At 26.5% G+C, this 16,052-nt stretch overlaps 1 protein-coding gene across 1 annotated transcript; it reads right to left on the reverse strand.

The window, feature by feature from the left end:
* Positions 1 to 14,038: 14,038 nt before the first annotated feature.
* Positions 14,039 to 16,012, reverse strand: ONS95_000930 (uncharacterized protein). The gene is made up of 2 exons (XM_058494108.1): positions 15,848 to 16,012; positions 14,039 to 15,518 (listed from the first exon to the last, which is right to left on the reverse strand). Exons 1-2 carry the CDS (start codon positions 15,894 to 15,896, stop codon positions 14,311 to 14,313), a joined length of 1,257 nt encoding a protein of 418 aa, XP_058364311.1. The 5' UTR covers positions 15,897 to 16,012; the 3' UTR covers positions 14,039 to 14,310.
* Positions 16,013 to 16,052: the final 40 nt, after the last annotated feature.

The raw sequence follows: 16,052 nt of genomic DNA on the forward strand, positions 1-16,052 counted from the left end.
AGTAGTTTATTAAAGTAGTTTATTAAAGTAGTTTATTAAAGTAGTTTAGTTAAAATAGGATATAGAAGAGTAGTTTATTAAAGTAGTTTAGTCAGAGGTAAATATAATAAAGTAGTTAATTAAAAAAGTAAAATTAAGAAGAATATTATAGTATATAACTTAGTAAGATAGTTAAGATCTAAAGAATATTTTAAAAGATAGCTTAGTTAAGTTCTATTAGTAAAAGTACTTTAAGTAAGAATTTCTAATCTAAATAAGGTAAGATAATAAATAATTCTTGGTTAATCTAAGTTAATATAGTATCTTTTTTTAAGAATATAAATATATTTATCTTAATAATATATAAACTACTAAACTTATATTACTATAGATTTATATTTTTAATTATAAATATTATAATCTAACTATACTTAGTAAAACTTTCTAATAAGCTTAATATTTAGTAAATATTCTTTAAGCTGAAGCTTAAGATATCTAAATACTTATATAGTTAAAGGAAGCTTTACTAAAAGTATAATAATTAATTATATTTATACTTCTACTTTAGAATTTAATAGATTATCTATAGTTACTAAGATACTTAGCTTAGCTATTTATATATAATAGTAAGTATTAGTATAAAAAGTAAAGTAACTACTCTCTTTTATATAGCTATACTTTATTAATAGGTTCTATATCTAATAAACTTAAACCCTAAGGACTAGCTTCTTAAGTTTATATATTTTCTTATAAATAATAAAGCTAAATAAGATAATTAGTTTTAAGATATTAATAGTACTTAATTTAAAGTATAGAAAGCTATTATAATATAATATAAGAGTAATTACTTAAATATAGATATTCTAATATAAACTATATTTGACTTAAAGCTTTTTATATTAATTAACTTATAGATTAATTCTTATAAATAATACTAAGCTAAGAAGATAATTAATACTAAGGAATAGATTAATAAGGTAAATTAAAGTAAGATTAGATAAATAATAATAAACTTAATCTAAGAGTAAGATAATGCTTCTTAATTATAAGTTAAAACTAATTAAGCTATTCTATACTTAATTATATATACTTAAAAAGTAGTATATATCTTTAAATAAAAGCTTTGAAAGATTAATACTAAGGATCTTAGAGATAATAATAGCTAAACTAAGGCTAAGTTAAAGTAAATATTATTATTAGCTTTAGTAATTATAAGTAAGAATATAATATTATTACCTTAAAGTAGAAGATATATACTAATATAATCTAGTTACTATAAGCGTTTAGTATAAATAAATATATCTCCTAAGTCTTTAACTAAAGTTATAAAGCTTAGCTTCTTTTATATAAGTAATACTAAAGTAGAAAAGAAAAAAATAGCTAAAAAATATAAGAGTAAAGATAATAAGTTAGATAGAAGTTATATAATAGAGATAAATAAGCTAATAGCTAAGTTTATATATAAAATAATATTAAAGACTACTTTTATATAATATAATATTATAATAGAGATTAAGAGAGAAAGTTATAGTCCGAGAGATACTCTTATTATAAAGATGTATATAATAGTAGAAGATAGATATAAGAAAAAAACGAGTATTAATATATAGCTTAAGTATTTAAGCTAGTATAAGTTGTATTAAGTACTTAGTAATATAAACTTATTATATTATATTAAGGAAGATTTATATAATAATTTAAATAAGTAATATAAACTTATTTATAAACTCTTAGGTTAAGGAAGTAAAAAGCTAGTAATAGAAATTAAAAATAAGAATAATTTCTAATAAGCGTATAGATTATTATATATATATATATATATTAGTATAAATAAGCGAGACTAGGACTTTAAGATAATTCTTTTATAATGATAAATAGATAAATAAAACTTAGAAATAATATAAAAGAGTTTTAATTATATATAAAATAACTTTTAATTATATAAGTATTATAAAGCAGATTAAGTATATAACTAGTAAACTTAAAGAGATAATAACTTATATAAGTAATTAGAAAGTAATAAAATATCTTAAGAGTATAAATATACTTAGATAATAATACTTATAATTGATATATTTATTAAATCTATAGAGTACTAGATTTAGTATTAAGTATATATATTATTTAGCTAATATACTAATTACTAATAAGCTACTTTAACTAACTATTTTATAGTAAACTACTTTAGCTAACTACTTTATATAATAACCTTAGAAGCTACTCTAGCTATTTACTTTATACTAAACTACTTTAGCTACTTACTTTATACTAGATTACTTTAGCTAACTACTTTATATAATAACTTCAGAGGCTACTTTAGCTACCTACTTTATACTAAGCTACTTTAACTACTTACTTTATAATAAGCTGCTTTAGCTAGCTACTTTATATAATATCTTTATAAGCTATTTCTAGCTAGATAGATTAGTAAGCAGCTTTAATTAACTACTTTATATAATAACTTCTTAGATTATTTCTAGTAGAATAGATTATTTTAGTAGAATATTTTATATAATAAGTTTATAAGTTAATTTTAGCTAAGTATCTAATAGATATACTTTTAACTTCTACTACTTTTTACTTATTATATTAAATACTATTTAGCTAAGTTAGGAGTTATATTAAGAAGAATTAATATTAGCTTTACTTTAACTTTCTTATAATCCTATACTTACTAGATTCTCTTTTATAAACTATTAATCTTTAGAATTTATTACTTTATTATATTCTTTTTATTAATAAGTAGCTATAATTCGACTTTCTAGTTCTTATTACTTTAATAATAGTAATATAAAATCCTTAGTCTATTATATAAGTATTATAATCTACTTCTATAAATATTATAATAATTACTTTAACTAAAGTAAGACTAATCGCGATTACTAAGCTTATTATAATAATAAATTAAGTAAGAAATTACTTCTTAATAGGGATCTTAGCTTTTATTCTTTTAAGGATAATATAAAAGCGTAATAGCGCTTTAGTACTACTTCTTACTTATATAAGATATAATAATAATAATATCTTTAGTATTTTTTACCTTTATATATTATAGCTACTAAGAATTAATATTAGTTTATAGTCTTATAAGTATAAAGCTAATAAGAAGTTAGTTTAATAATATATTATTAACTAAATATAAATAATAATAAGAAAATAACTTATAATAATATATCTAGATAGCGTATTCTTACTATTATAAAAAAGTAATTAATACTTCTAGAGGTTATTCTATTAAATATTTATCTTATTAGATGATATATAAATTACTTATATATTATTAAAGAATAGATTACTTAGCTTACTAGCATAGAAAAATAGTAAGAAGATAATACTATTAGTATTTAGATTTATATAATTAGTTATTAATCTAAGAAACTTATTATTAGTAAGTTTAAAAAGATAGTTAGTATTTAAATTAATTATCTTTAATAAGAAAAGAAATATTATATATATATAAGATCTATAATAAGAATTACTAAGTAAGAGATTAATATATCTATTAGTAGTTTAATATTTTAATTTATACTTTACTTTAGCTATAAAGTTAGTATAAACTTATAATTTATAATCTAACTAAGTAGCTTTAGAAGCTACGCGCTATTAGTTACTAAGGTATTTATATATATAAGTTTTTAAAATATTAAGCGAGATTATTATAATAAGTTAAGTAAAGAAACGACTCTTAAGTATAAATTATATAAATAATTATTTAACTAAAGAAAAGAGAGCTTAAAGTACTTTAGTAAAAACTCTCTTATTATAATATCTAAACTTAAGGTTCTTACTTTATATAAGTTCTAACTCTTAGAGCTTAGTCTTTATATAGTTATATAAGATAGGATCTACTATTTACTTATCTTATACTATTAACTTAATAAGTTTAATTATATTTTTTAAACTAGATACTAGTAAGGTTCTAGATATCTAAATAAGAGATACTTTATAAAAGTTTAAGTTAAGATATATTATCTAATACTTAGATCGTATTAAATAAGAATTTTAAGTCTTAAGTACTATAGTAACTCCTTTAATATATAGTAATATATATAAGTATGATTTATCTTTATATATATAAGCTATAATATAGTACTAAGAAAGTAAAGTAGTACTAATAGTAGAGTAGTTTTTATTATATAGCTTTTACTAGTCTATTTATTAATTTATATTTAGTAAGTGCGAAGAGACTAAGTATATATTTATTTATAACTAGTATTTTAAATAAAGTAATTATTAATAGAATCTATAATTAATAAAATAAAAACCTTTAAGTTTATAAAGTATAATACTTATATTAGTAAAAAATTCTAGCGCTAGGTATATATACTACCTGCTATTTTCGCTGTTTTTATTAAATATTTACTTTTTACACTTACAGCGCCTTAAAATATAAGAAGTTATTATATATCAGCCTTAAATAATAAAAAGCCGCCTTATATACCCTAGGCGTCTTTTATAAGACCTATTTTTATATATAAGCTAGACTTAATTAGGAAAGATATAATATTTTTAATTAGAATTACAAATTAAAAGTCAAGTTTATTTTTAGATTTTAAACTAATTAAAAATAGTTAGACTAGTATATATTTTAACTAAGAATTTAAAAAGATCTATACTTTCTATATATATCTTTAAAACTAGTCTCGCTAAGCCTTTAATACTATAAATATCTACGCTAAAAAATCGCTAATAAGCTTATAATTTAATTCAGGTAAATTCTATATAAGAGTAAGCCGCCACCTTGCCTAATCAGGCGATATAAGCCTAATAATACCCCTTATAAGGTATACTCTTATTAGTATCCTTAGTATCCTTAGTATCCTTAGTATCCTTAGTATCCTTAGTATCCTTAGTATTATTAAAGCTTTTAGTAAGCTCTCTAATATACCTTATATAATATAAAAAAACCAGACTTACTTTTATTTTATATACTAGTCCTAATTAAGCTTATAAGCACTTATAGTAACTTAGTCGCCTTAGGCGCTTATATTATTAATTTAAATTAGTATATATTACTTTAAAGGTCGCTAGCTATTAAATTAATTGATATATAACTTAGGCTAAAAATTACGAAAATAGCGCTTATAGTAGCTAGCCGGCGGCTACCTGGAGTCAGATCTTTTTACTAATATAAATTAATATATTTATAAGACTATTTATAGATAGAAGCTTATTTTTCAGATTATTAAAAATCTTTTAGCTATTATATTTTAGAACTCTAAAGATCTCTTTATTACTTAGGAGTTAGAACTAAACTCTTATAATATTTTATAATAAAGTAGCTTTACTTATTTTTATAGTTTTCTAAAATAAAGACTTTACTAATCTCTTTTAGATTTAAGTATAAGTTAAACTTATAATACTATATAGCTAATAGTCCTATTAGTACTAAAGTTATTAAAGTGCTTTTCCTTACTCTTATAAAGTAGCTAAGTAATTAGTAATAGTATAAGTAATAATACTTAAAGGTATCTAATATTAATTATACTAATAAATAAATAAGAATAGGATCCTTAGTATTTTTACTAGATTAGTTAATATACTTTTATAAGTTAAGTAAGATATTATATTATATATAATTATATATATTCTAGATATAATAGGTAGTGAAAATAATAGTTATCTTTCCTAAGCTTATAGATAATACTAGGGATTAACTACTAGTAATATTATAATGAAATTAGAGAAGTATAAAAATTAAGTATATTTAGATTAATAGAATCTTCTAAGTAAACTTATATATAATTATAATCTATTTAAGTTTGAAGCGCTTAGGATTATAATTAAAGAATATATAACTATTATACTAATTTTATATAGTAAGGTATATAGTTATAGTTAAATATATTAAGTCTATTATCTTATATAAGAGAGTTAGAAAGAGTTAAATTAAGTAAGTAGTAAAAGAACTTATAATTATATAGTACTATTAAGCTTATACTTCTAATACTTAGCTATAATATCTTAAAATATATCTAGATTATTAGAATAATTAATTTTAAGTAGTTTAGTCTTATTAAATTCTACTTCTAGATCTAATCTATTTAAATTAATAATATTCTTTTTAATTATCTCTTATTTATCTTTATTCGCAATTAAGCTATTAAATATTATATTATAATTACTTTTAATATTAGATTAAGAAGCTTTATTTATTTTATCTCCTCTATTAATAATCGATTATTTATAAGTAAGCTTATATACTTTTATAAAAAAAAAAGACTCTATAGAATAAAGAGGATATAAATATATCTTCAGCTTTATTATAATACTTAGGAATTAATTAGAGTTATCTTAAGGCGTATAAGTAATAAGCTAGTATCTTCTAGTAGTAAAAGTAGTAGATCTTTTAATCTTACTAAGTAAGATATTATAAAGTAAAGGTTATTATAGATATAAATCTAAGAAGAAGATATAATTATATTATTATATATTTTTAAATAGGATACTAATAGTAGAATAAAAGGTAAGCTTATTAATAATAATAAAATAAGCTATAAGTATATTACTAAATATATAATATACTTAGCTTAGTTTAATATTATATATATTTATATTTACTCTTAAGCTCTTTATTATAAAGTACTTAAAAGTAGTAAAATCGAGATAATAAGCTTAGACTATACTTAGGTTTTCTTATAGATATATAATAATAAGTTAAGAGATAAGATATTCTAGATCTTTAATAATATAAGTATATATTAGTAATAGAAAATTATATAGTTATAAATAGATAATAAGAGAAAGAATAAAGATATTTATATAATATTAATCTAGATCTAGAACTATATAAGGAATTATATTATAGATAATAAGATATATACTTAAAATAGAACTAGTCGATTACTTAATATCTTTTATATTAGAGTCTAGAGAATCCTACTTAAGTAGTAGTTATAAGGTTAATTATTATAAGAAACGTACTAGTGTAGTAGTTAGAAATTAGAAATTAGCTTTTATTATAATATAATTAAATAGGAATTTAATTATTAATAAGATAAAGTAAATAGAAAAAGAAGAAGCTAGAAGTATTAAATAGTAAGAAAGTTAAATTAAATATATACTTTCTTACTAATAAGAAAAGCTAAATATAAGGTAATTATAAAGTATAAGACTACTTATCTTATAAACTACTTTAAGATTCACTGGATTACTTTAAGTAAACTACCTTTACTAGTATTAAAGGTACTTTATAAATATTAATTAAGTAAGAATAATACTTCTTATAAGCTAAAGTCTTTTAATAGCTATATAATATAGTAGTTACTATTCTTCTAATATATACTTAGAGCTAAACCTTATTATTAAAAGTATAATAATATAAGTATTTCTTTATATAATATACTTTAAAAATAATAATTATATACTTATTTTTCTACTAAAATAGCTTACTTTAAGTAATACTTATAACTAAAAACTTTAAGAAGTAATCTTAAGTTAGATAACTTACTAATAAAGCGACTTAAAGAAGGAATAATAAAGTAAATAACTTACTAGAAAAGTAGTTTTAAAAAGTAATTATAATTTAAACTTTATACTTAAAGATAATTTAATAAAGTAATTTAGTTATAAGAATATATAAGAAAGTAGTTTTTAATAAAATAGTTTAGTTAAAATAATATATAAAAAGTATACTTAGTAAAGTAGTTTAGTTAAAATAATATATAAAAAGTATACTTAATAAAGTAGTTTAGTTAAAGAAAAATATTAAGAGTATACTTAATAAAGTAATCTAGTAAAAGAAAGATATAGAAAGTATACTTAGTAAAGTAATTTAAAAGAAAAAGATATAACTAAGTAATTTATTAAAGTAATCTAAGAGAAGAAGGATATAAGAGAGTAGTTTATTAGAGTAGTTTAATTAGAAGAGGATATAGAAGAGTAGTTTATTAGAGTAGTTTAATTAAAAGTAGATATAAGAGAGCAATCTAGTTATATAGTTTATAAAGAAAAAGATAAGAAAAAGTAGTTAAGTAAAGAAGCTAATATTAGTAAAGTATATTAGAAGGTAAGCTAATATTTTAGCTTAAATTAGATAGATATACTAAAGAGTAGTTTAGTAAAGAAGTTAGAAGCTAGTAAGTATATAATATAGTTAATATAGAAATTAGCTTTCTATTTTCTTAATAATAATTAGTCTTTATATCTTATATTACTAGGGAGTAGAAATTTAAATTTTAAGATTCTTAATCTATATATATTAAGATTTATTTCTTAATACTTACATTATAATAAAGTTATTAATTAATAAGAGCTTAAGGATTATACTATAGTAGTAGTATTAAAGTAGGCTTATATAAGAGGCTAACTTATAAGTAATTATATCTTTTTTATTAGGTTATTATAAATAGATAACTAGTAAGCTAATTAATATAGAAAAGTAGTTAATATATATATTAGAATAATAATAGAAGATAAGATATATATTTATCTTCTTAAAGTAATAATATATTTATATTATATAAGATCTAGTAAGCTAAGTCTGATTTCTTAGTTAGACAAGTTTATAGCTTTCTTAGTAGATAGTATCACTAAGTAAGATACTTAGTTCAGCGATAAGTAAAATTTAAGATTTAAGATATAAGTATTATTAAATACAAATACTAAGAGATTATAAGAAGACTTAGATAAGGTAATATATATTATATTAGATATAAAAAGTAAAGCTCTAGTGAATTTACGTATTAAAGCTTATATAACTTAGTAGTATAATAAAAATATCTAAAGTAAGAAATATTTAGAAGCTACTAAACTAAAGGAGATTAGAGTATTACTAGTAGATATAATCTAAGAATAAAATAATATCTAGTAGTTATAAAGTAAGATAGATTAAGTATATAAGTACTTAACTACTTATACTTACTAGTATAATAATCTTTAGAAGTAAAAGGTATAATAATTAAGCTATAGCTAAATAAAAGAGTATATTATATAAGAGTATAGATATAAGAGAGAATAAGTAAAAGAAAAAGAAAAAAAAGTAAAAGTAGACTTAGATATTAATAAGCTTACTTAACTTAATAATAATAGTATAAAAACTAATATATTAATATCTAGAATATAGATTATAAGGCTTAAAAAATAAATACTATCTAGTAGTATTAGAACTTTTAGTTATTAAAGTCGGAATTTATTAAGAGGTAAACTAGCTTAATACTCTTAGTATAAGAAAAGTATATTTAAACTTAGAAAAGTAGTACTTATAATACTAAAGATAGAAGCTCTATTAAGCCTAAGAGTAATAAGTATATTTAAAAATATAATATTAACTAATATATAAAGCTTAGATAAAAGGAAGTAGTAGCAGATACTTAATAAATAAGCTATATATAATTAGATTCTAAAGGAAGATATTATATTAGTAGATAGAATATATAAGGTTAAGTTAAAGACTACTTTATTTTAATAAACTATTAGAATATATAAGAGAGAAGTAAGGTTTTAAGATTAAGAGTAGATTATATATTAGTAAAAAGATCTAGCTCTAAGTAGCCGCTAGCTAGCTACTATAAGCGCTATTTTCGCGATTTTTAGCCTAAGTTATATATCAATTAATTTAATAGCTAGTAACTCCTAAAGTAGTATATACTAATTTAAATTAATAATATAGGCGCCTAAGGCAACTAAAGTGCTATAAGTACTTATAAGCCTAATTAAGACTAACGTATAAAATAAAAATAAGTCTGATTTTTATTTATTATATAAGATATATTAGTAAGCTTAAAAAGCTTAATAATACTAAGAATCCTAAGGATATTAAAAGTACTTATAAAGATATACCTTATAAGGGGGTATTATTAGGCTTATATTATTTAATTAGATAAAGTAGCGACTTACTTCTATATAGAATTTACCTAAATCGAGTTATAAGTACGCTAGCGATTTTTTAGTGTAGATATTTATAGTATTAAAAGCTTAGCGAGACTAGTTTTAAGGATATATATAGAAAGTACAGGTCTTTTTAAATTCTTAGTTAAAATTCACGCTAGTCTAACTATTTTTAGTTAGTTTAAAATCTAAAAATAAACTTAACTTTTAATTTTTAATTCTAATTAAAAATACTATATCTTTCCTAATTTAGTTTAGCTTAAATATAAAAGTAGGTCTTATAAAAGGCGCTTAGGGCGTATAAGGCAGCCTTTTATTATTTAAAGCTAACGTATAATAGCCTCTTATATTTTAAAGCGCCTTAAGTGTAAATAGCGACTATTTAGCGAAAATAGTGAAAATAGTAGGTAGTACGTGTACCTGGCGCTAGAATTTTTTACTAATATAGAATATTACCTTTAAGTAGTTATTATACTATTATTTAATATAATTATAGTAGAATAATATTATTCTATATCCCCTTAAAGTCAAGAGATATTCTATATTCCTTATTTTATAAAGATAATAATTAAAGCTTTATCTAAGAATATAACCTTTTATTACCTTTTAATTCCCTAGTCTTTCCTTAATAAAGTAATCTTATATTATTAACGTTTTTAAAGCTTTGTAAGACTAAGCTTCTTTATAGACTTTAATCTCTAAAGGCCTTAAGCTCTTAGTTTCTTTTTAATTATACTTTAGTAGAGATTAAAAAGCCTTCTTTAAAAGCTATAATATACTATAGCTTTTTTTATTGTTTTTGATTTAATATATAAGCTTTTATAAGTTACGTAACCTCTTTATTAGAAATCTATACCTTTACTTTACTTTTAGTTTTTTATTAAATTAACTTAACTTACTCTTAGATTATTAGAGAAGGGAGACTTTTATTATTAAATTAAATTGAAACCTTAGCAGAGGTATTTTTAATATTAGTTGTAGTTAACTTAGTTAAACTAGCTTTTTGAGTAGCCTTAGCTTAGTAAATATACTATAAGTAAGTTAAAAAGATAGCTTTATTAAGATCAGTTGCGTGTTTCCTTATAATTACTAACTCGTGAAGTAGAATTATTAAAACTAATATTATAAGGCAGAGATTTTAGTAGGGTTTACTTATAAATTTAGTCGGTTACTATATGAATTAAAATAGACGGTTTTTAATTCGGCTCGCCTTTGTATAGCCGTTTAAACGACCCTGTTTTTAGCTTTATAAACTAACGCTAGTTTTATAAGCTAAAAACGAACTATAGTCCGTTTTAATAAGTATAAAACTATATATAGTATAAATTATAATTTATAAAATTCTTATAAAGATATTATATAAAAGAAATATATAATTAATAAAAATCCTATAATTAACTTTTTATTTATATATAGTTTAATTAAAATAATATTTATTAAGTATCTTAAGTTAGAAATACAAATAATTATTAATATACTATTAATTAGACTTCTAATTAAAATAAAAAGTATTTAAAAAGTATTTAAAAAGTATTTAAAAAGTATTTAAAAGGTATTTAAAAAGTATTTAAAAGGTATTTAAAAAGAGAAAAAATAATCTATAAGATATAATAAATTATTTCTTAAAGTAAGATTTAAAAATATATTAATATATCCTATAATACTTACCTTATAAAAAGCTAAGATTACACTATATTAATAATCTTCTATAATAAAAATATTAAATAAATCTTTTTTAAGATACTAATTATATATATATAAAGTGACTAAGTCTTATATAATATAATTTATTCTTATTTTAATAATTTTCCTTTTAAATATATTTAAAAAAATATATATTTAAAGGAGATTTAACTAAAAATAAAAATAAAAATAAATTTAGTCTGTTTTAATAAACTAACCCGTTTTTAAGAAACTAATAAAACAAACTTCAGTTTTGACTTTTAATAACGAACTATAGTTAGTTTAAGTCCTTATAAAACGAACTTCAGTTAGTTCCGTTTTTACTAAGAACGGCAAAACTATTGACTACACTGCCCGTCGACAGGAGGTATGGCAAATATGGCTTACACACATCTAGCAATCTGCACCGTACCTCCTTGAACCTTTACATATTTTATACTCGTTACTTTCACGTAGCGCGTGGCACATAGTTGGCAAGCAAGGAAGAATTTCATTGCTCTGCTGCTTGGAAAATCGCATACTAAATGATAAAAGCCAAAATAGAATCAATGACCAGTCTCTGCAGCCAGTCACATAGGCGAAGGGAAATATTCCGACCTCAAAGAAAAACTGAAGGAGGATATTAAAGTGCTGCCATGGAGGAATTCCGTTACTACTCCAGGTTAATGGGGCCAGATAGGGTGGTGGGGAGGGCTGCTCACCTTCTTAGGTCAGACATTGTAAACACAAATGATGCCTTCAGTAGAGCGTTGGCAATATTCCCGCAGCTCACTATCAAGAGCTCGAACAGCCTCAACTTCATAAAAAATAATGTAAGAGCAAGTAGTAATATTTCCAGTCTAGCCAGTGGGTACAGTTTGGCACCAAAATAAGGAAACGGCCACGGCATGCCATTTTTCGCCCTAATGTTTTCCCAGGTATGCTCGCTTGGCAAGGAGACCCCCAGGACCCTGTTCCTGCCAGTCACGCGTTGCACTCAGGCTGTCAACTTACCTAGACCCGCAGGCCCGTACCATCAGAAGTACCCCTAGGGTAACAATGGAGATGGCGGAGGCTGCTGAAAGGAAAGGCAAGGCCTTGTTGCAATACTGACGTGGTTCATGATGGAAATTTTATAGGGAGAGAGAAATTTCCATCCGTGTTTATTTGAATAGGACGTTTTGGAGAAGTTAATAGATCTAATTTGGCGGTGTATTGCAAGTTTTCCCAAGGTTTGCGAACTCGAGTAGCACTTTTAAACAATATAAAGAAAGTAAAAAGTAGCTACTAGATATCTAAATCTGTCATATATAAGTTCTATATAATTATTAAAAAGGGTATAACACTAAAGTTAGTTTATATAAAGTACGTAGTTGCTAACTCGCCGTATTAAAGGCAGCTTTAGGGATACAGCTGTATTCCTCAGGTTGCCTAGCATACTGATCTTCAAGCGCAGAAATTACTACGAATCCTGCGACGATGCATTACAATCAACGGATCGAGAAGAGGTATCAAAGATACTGCACCAGGAACTGGGATGGACACTGTCTCTGCCTCCTCGTCCCTTTGGTATATGCTAGACGATACAATAGGAGACCAACCCATTTGCTGATGGTACCATCTGAGATCCATAACCTGTGATCATGGGCTCAAACATCAGGCTTCTGCAAGGACCATGGTTTGAACGGCTGTGTATTATTCGGGATATCAAGTTTGTCGTAAGGCCTATAACATTACGCGGAGGGTATATGCTACTTTGGACTCAGCCGGAAGTCGCAGCAAGACATTCTTCGACAAAAGGAAATGCGCCCCCACCTCACGCTCACAATCTTTTGCATTTGAAAGGGGCCCACTGGATCACTCAGGTTACACTTAAGTCGATGTATTAGGTTGACAAGAAAGATCTTAGAAATGCTTTACCTCTATTTAGCACCTAAGGAACAAACTGCCTAAGTCATGCGGACAGAGTTTATACTATACTTGGAATTGTTAAAGATGATGAAGATAGAGTGATAGACTACTCGACCCCCATAAAACGAGCGTATCAAAAAGTAGGTAGGGAAAAAGTCTTAGAAACGAACTCGTTGGATATTTTTGCCGCGTGCATGAATCCAAACAGGAACCTCCCTTCCTTGGCCAAGATCAGCCGCTTTGGATCTTCACAGATATCACTGGGCAAAAAGACTCCCAAAGCTCCCCAGTATCCCAGGCTAGTGGGTATTGTTCAGATTCGTAGATGTCCGGAGGCGAGACTATTTCTATTATACAACGGCCAAACCTTTGGTCATATCACTCAGCTACGCCGGGCAATTTACAGGGCCCAAGGGAAGTCAAAACTTGATTGCAGGACCTCGTGTCCGAGTGGTAGACATATTAGTCACAGTGGTTCCAAATGACTCCACGACAAATTCTGCTCAAATGGATTGGTTTCCCTAAGTTGTGCTGCAAGACATCAACACCTGGGACGGTGGCAAGAGAAATTTGGATTTTCTGGGCGGTTAACGCATTTCATACTCCAGCGTGTTACAATAATGTACCACTCATCGACTTTCAAACCCCTGCTTGAGGGAGCGCATGGGCTGTACTGCTGAGAAAATACAGAAATTGGAAGCTAATTCTCGAGTGGCTATGATCTGATACCCTACGTGGTATTTCACACTTTCCAGGAATATTAAATTAAGATTACATCAAGTGAAGAAGCTTCTCAACAACCAGTATATGGCATTCTCGCAATATTTTGACCGAGTATTTGCACGAGACCGTTGACTTCCACCTGTCTACGAGACCAAGATTAAAGTATGATATCCGCTTGGACCAATTGGAGAAGTACATCATTCGCCATCAAGGCTCTGGCAGCTCTCTCAACTCTTCTTCGTCGCTCGAATGCCTCGGATCTGCATCTGATTGTGTAGGACCGTCATTTTTTTCATGCTGGTACAAATTCATATTCACGAACATAGCAAACAATCCCAAATCATATCCGATGCGTAGTGTACCAGCTGCTACAAATGCAATCCAGAATCGCTTGTGTCCAGCAAGGATACCCGTCACCGTTGGCCCAGATGCGGAGGCAAAAGTTCTCACCATGCTCGTAATACCCATGATCGCCGTCCTCTCCTCGGGCTTTACCACTGCTGCGATGAAGGCCGCTCGAGGTGCTTGATCCATGTTGTTCAGGCCTGTTCGGATCATGAGAAGGATGACTGTCACGGCCAGGCTTGATGGGAACGGAAAGAATAGAACGGCAGCGCTTGATGGCAGATGCGTGAAAACCATCGTGTTGACGAGACCCAGATGGCGGCACAATGGCGATGCAAAGATCGTCGAGATGAATGACAAGAAGTAGCTGATCGAGACGACATCCCCTAATGTTGACTTCTTCACGTGGAACTTCTGATCCATGTAATATGTGGTCAGAGTGTAAGGCGTCATGCCATCTGCGAGGGAATCGATGATGAGTAGAAGCCATAACTTGTACATGGCAGAGCGGGTTTCTGGCGAGATTTCAGAAAAGAGCCTCTGCGTCTGGACATTCTGTGACTGTTGCTCGAGGCCCTGACTACCGACTTCATCCATCTCTAGGCTTGCATCATCGTTCAGCAGAATACCAGCCTCTTCCTCCATGGTTTCCTCAACTTTCCGAATCTCGCACTTGTCGCTCAGTAAGGCCATAAACATCAAATTGAGCAGTCCCACCCCTGAGTAGACCCAGAAAACAGCATGGTAAGCATCGATAAGTGTCCAACCATCGAGATGCTGGATGTAGTGAACAACACGACCACCAGACTCTGTCCCCATCGATTGGCCCAGTGTCGCCACAGTCACATACCACGAAAGCACATCCGCTCTGGTATTCGGGCCCGTGAGACCAGACAAAATAGACTCTTCGATGGCTCGGAAGGGTCCGAAATCACCGCCAGTTGCGCTGACAACGCCAACTACAGCAGCAAACAACAAGATCCAGTAGTTTTCAAACAGAGCGAACATAGCCCCAGAAAATATCATCATAATGGATCCACCAATGAGTATACGGCGCCGACCAATACGATCTGCAATTGCAGTAAGGAGTACTGAAAGTAAGACATCTCCAAGAAGAGTTAAGGTCATGAAAAGCCCAATAAATGTGTCTGGAAATTTAAGCTCAGAGAAGAAAAGAGCTAGGATTAGGGCAACATTGCCGAATGCCATCATCCGGCAGCATCGTGCTGCAATAATAAACCAGGCATCTCGACCAGTGGCATGTAGAGAATGCAAGCCGAGTTCTCGGTAGAGCCATTTGAATTGGACGAGCACAGCCATCACCATGGCTCAGCTCAACTGGTATCGAGAAGAAATAAAGAGGGCGGTGGGTTTCACGAAAGGAACCTTCAAGACTCACGCAAGTGCCTGAATGGATGACAAAATTTTGACTGCATGCTCTTGATCATTTCAGAATTTCATTGGCAGGAATCGATCGACTTTCTTTCAAAGGTGGGGGTATTGTAATGTTGGTGGGGGGAGGGAGCGGGGTTTGAATAAGCTAAGAATGCCCGATAGTTAGCGGTTGGGGAACAACATCAATCTATGGTGTTAGTTAAGAGAGG

The sequence above is a fragment of the Cadophora gregata genome (assembly GCF_030347475.1).
Source record: "Cadophora gregata isolate MNR1 chromosome Unknown scaffold_1, whole genome shotgun sequence".
NCBI lineage: Eukaryota > Fungi > Ascomycota > Leotiomycetes > Helotiales > Ploettnerulaceae > Cadophora > Cadophora gregata.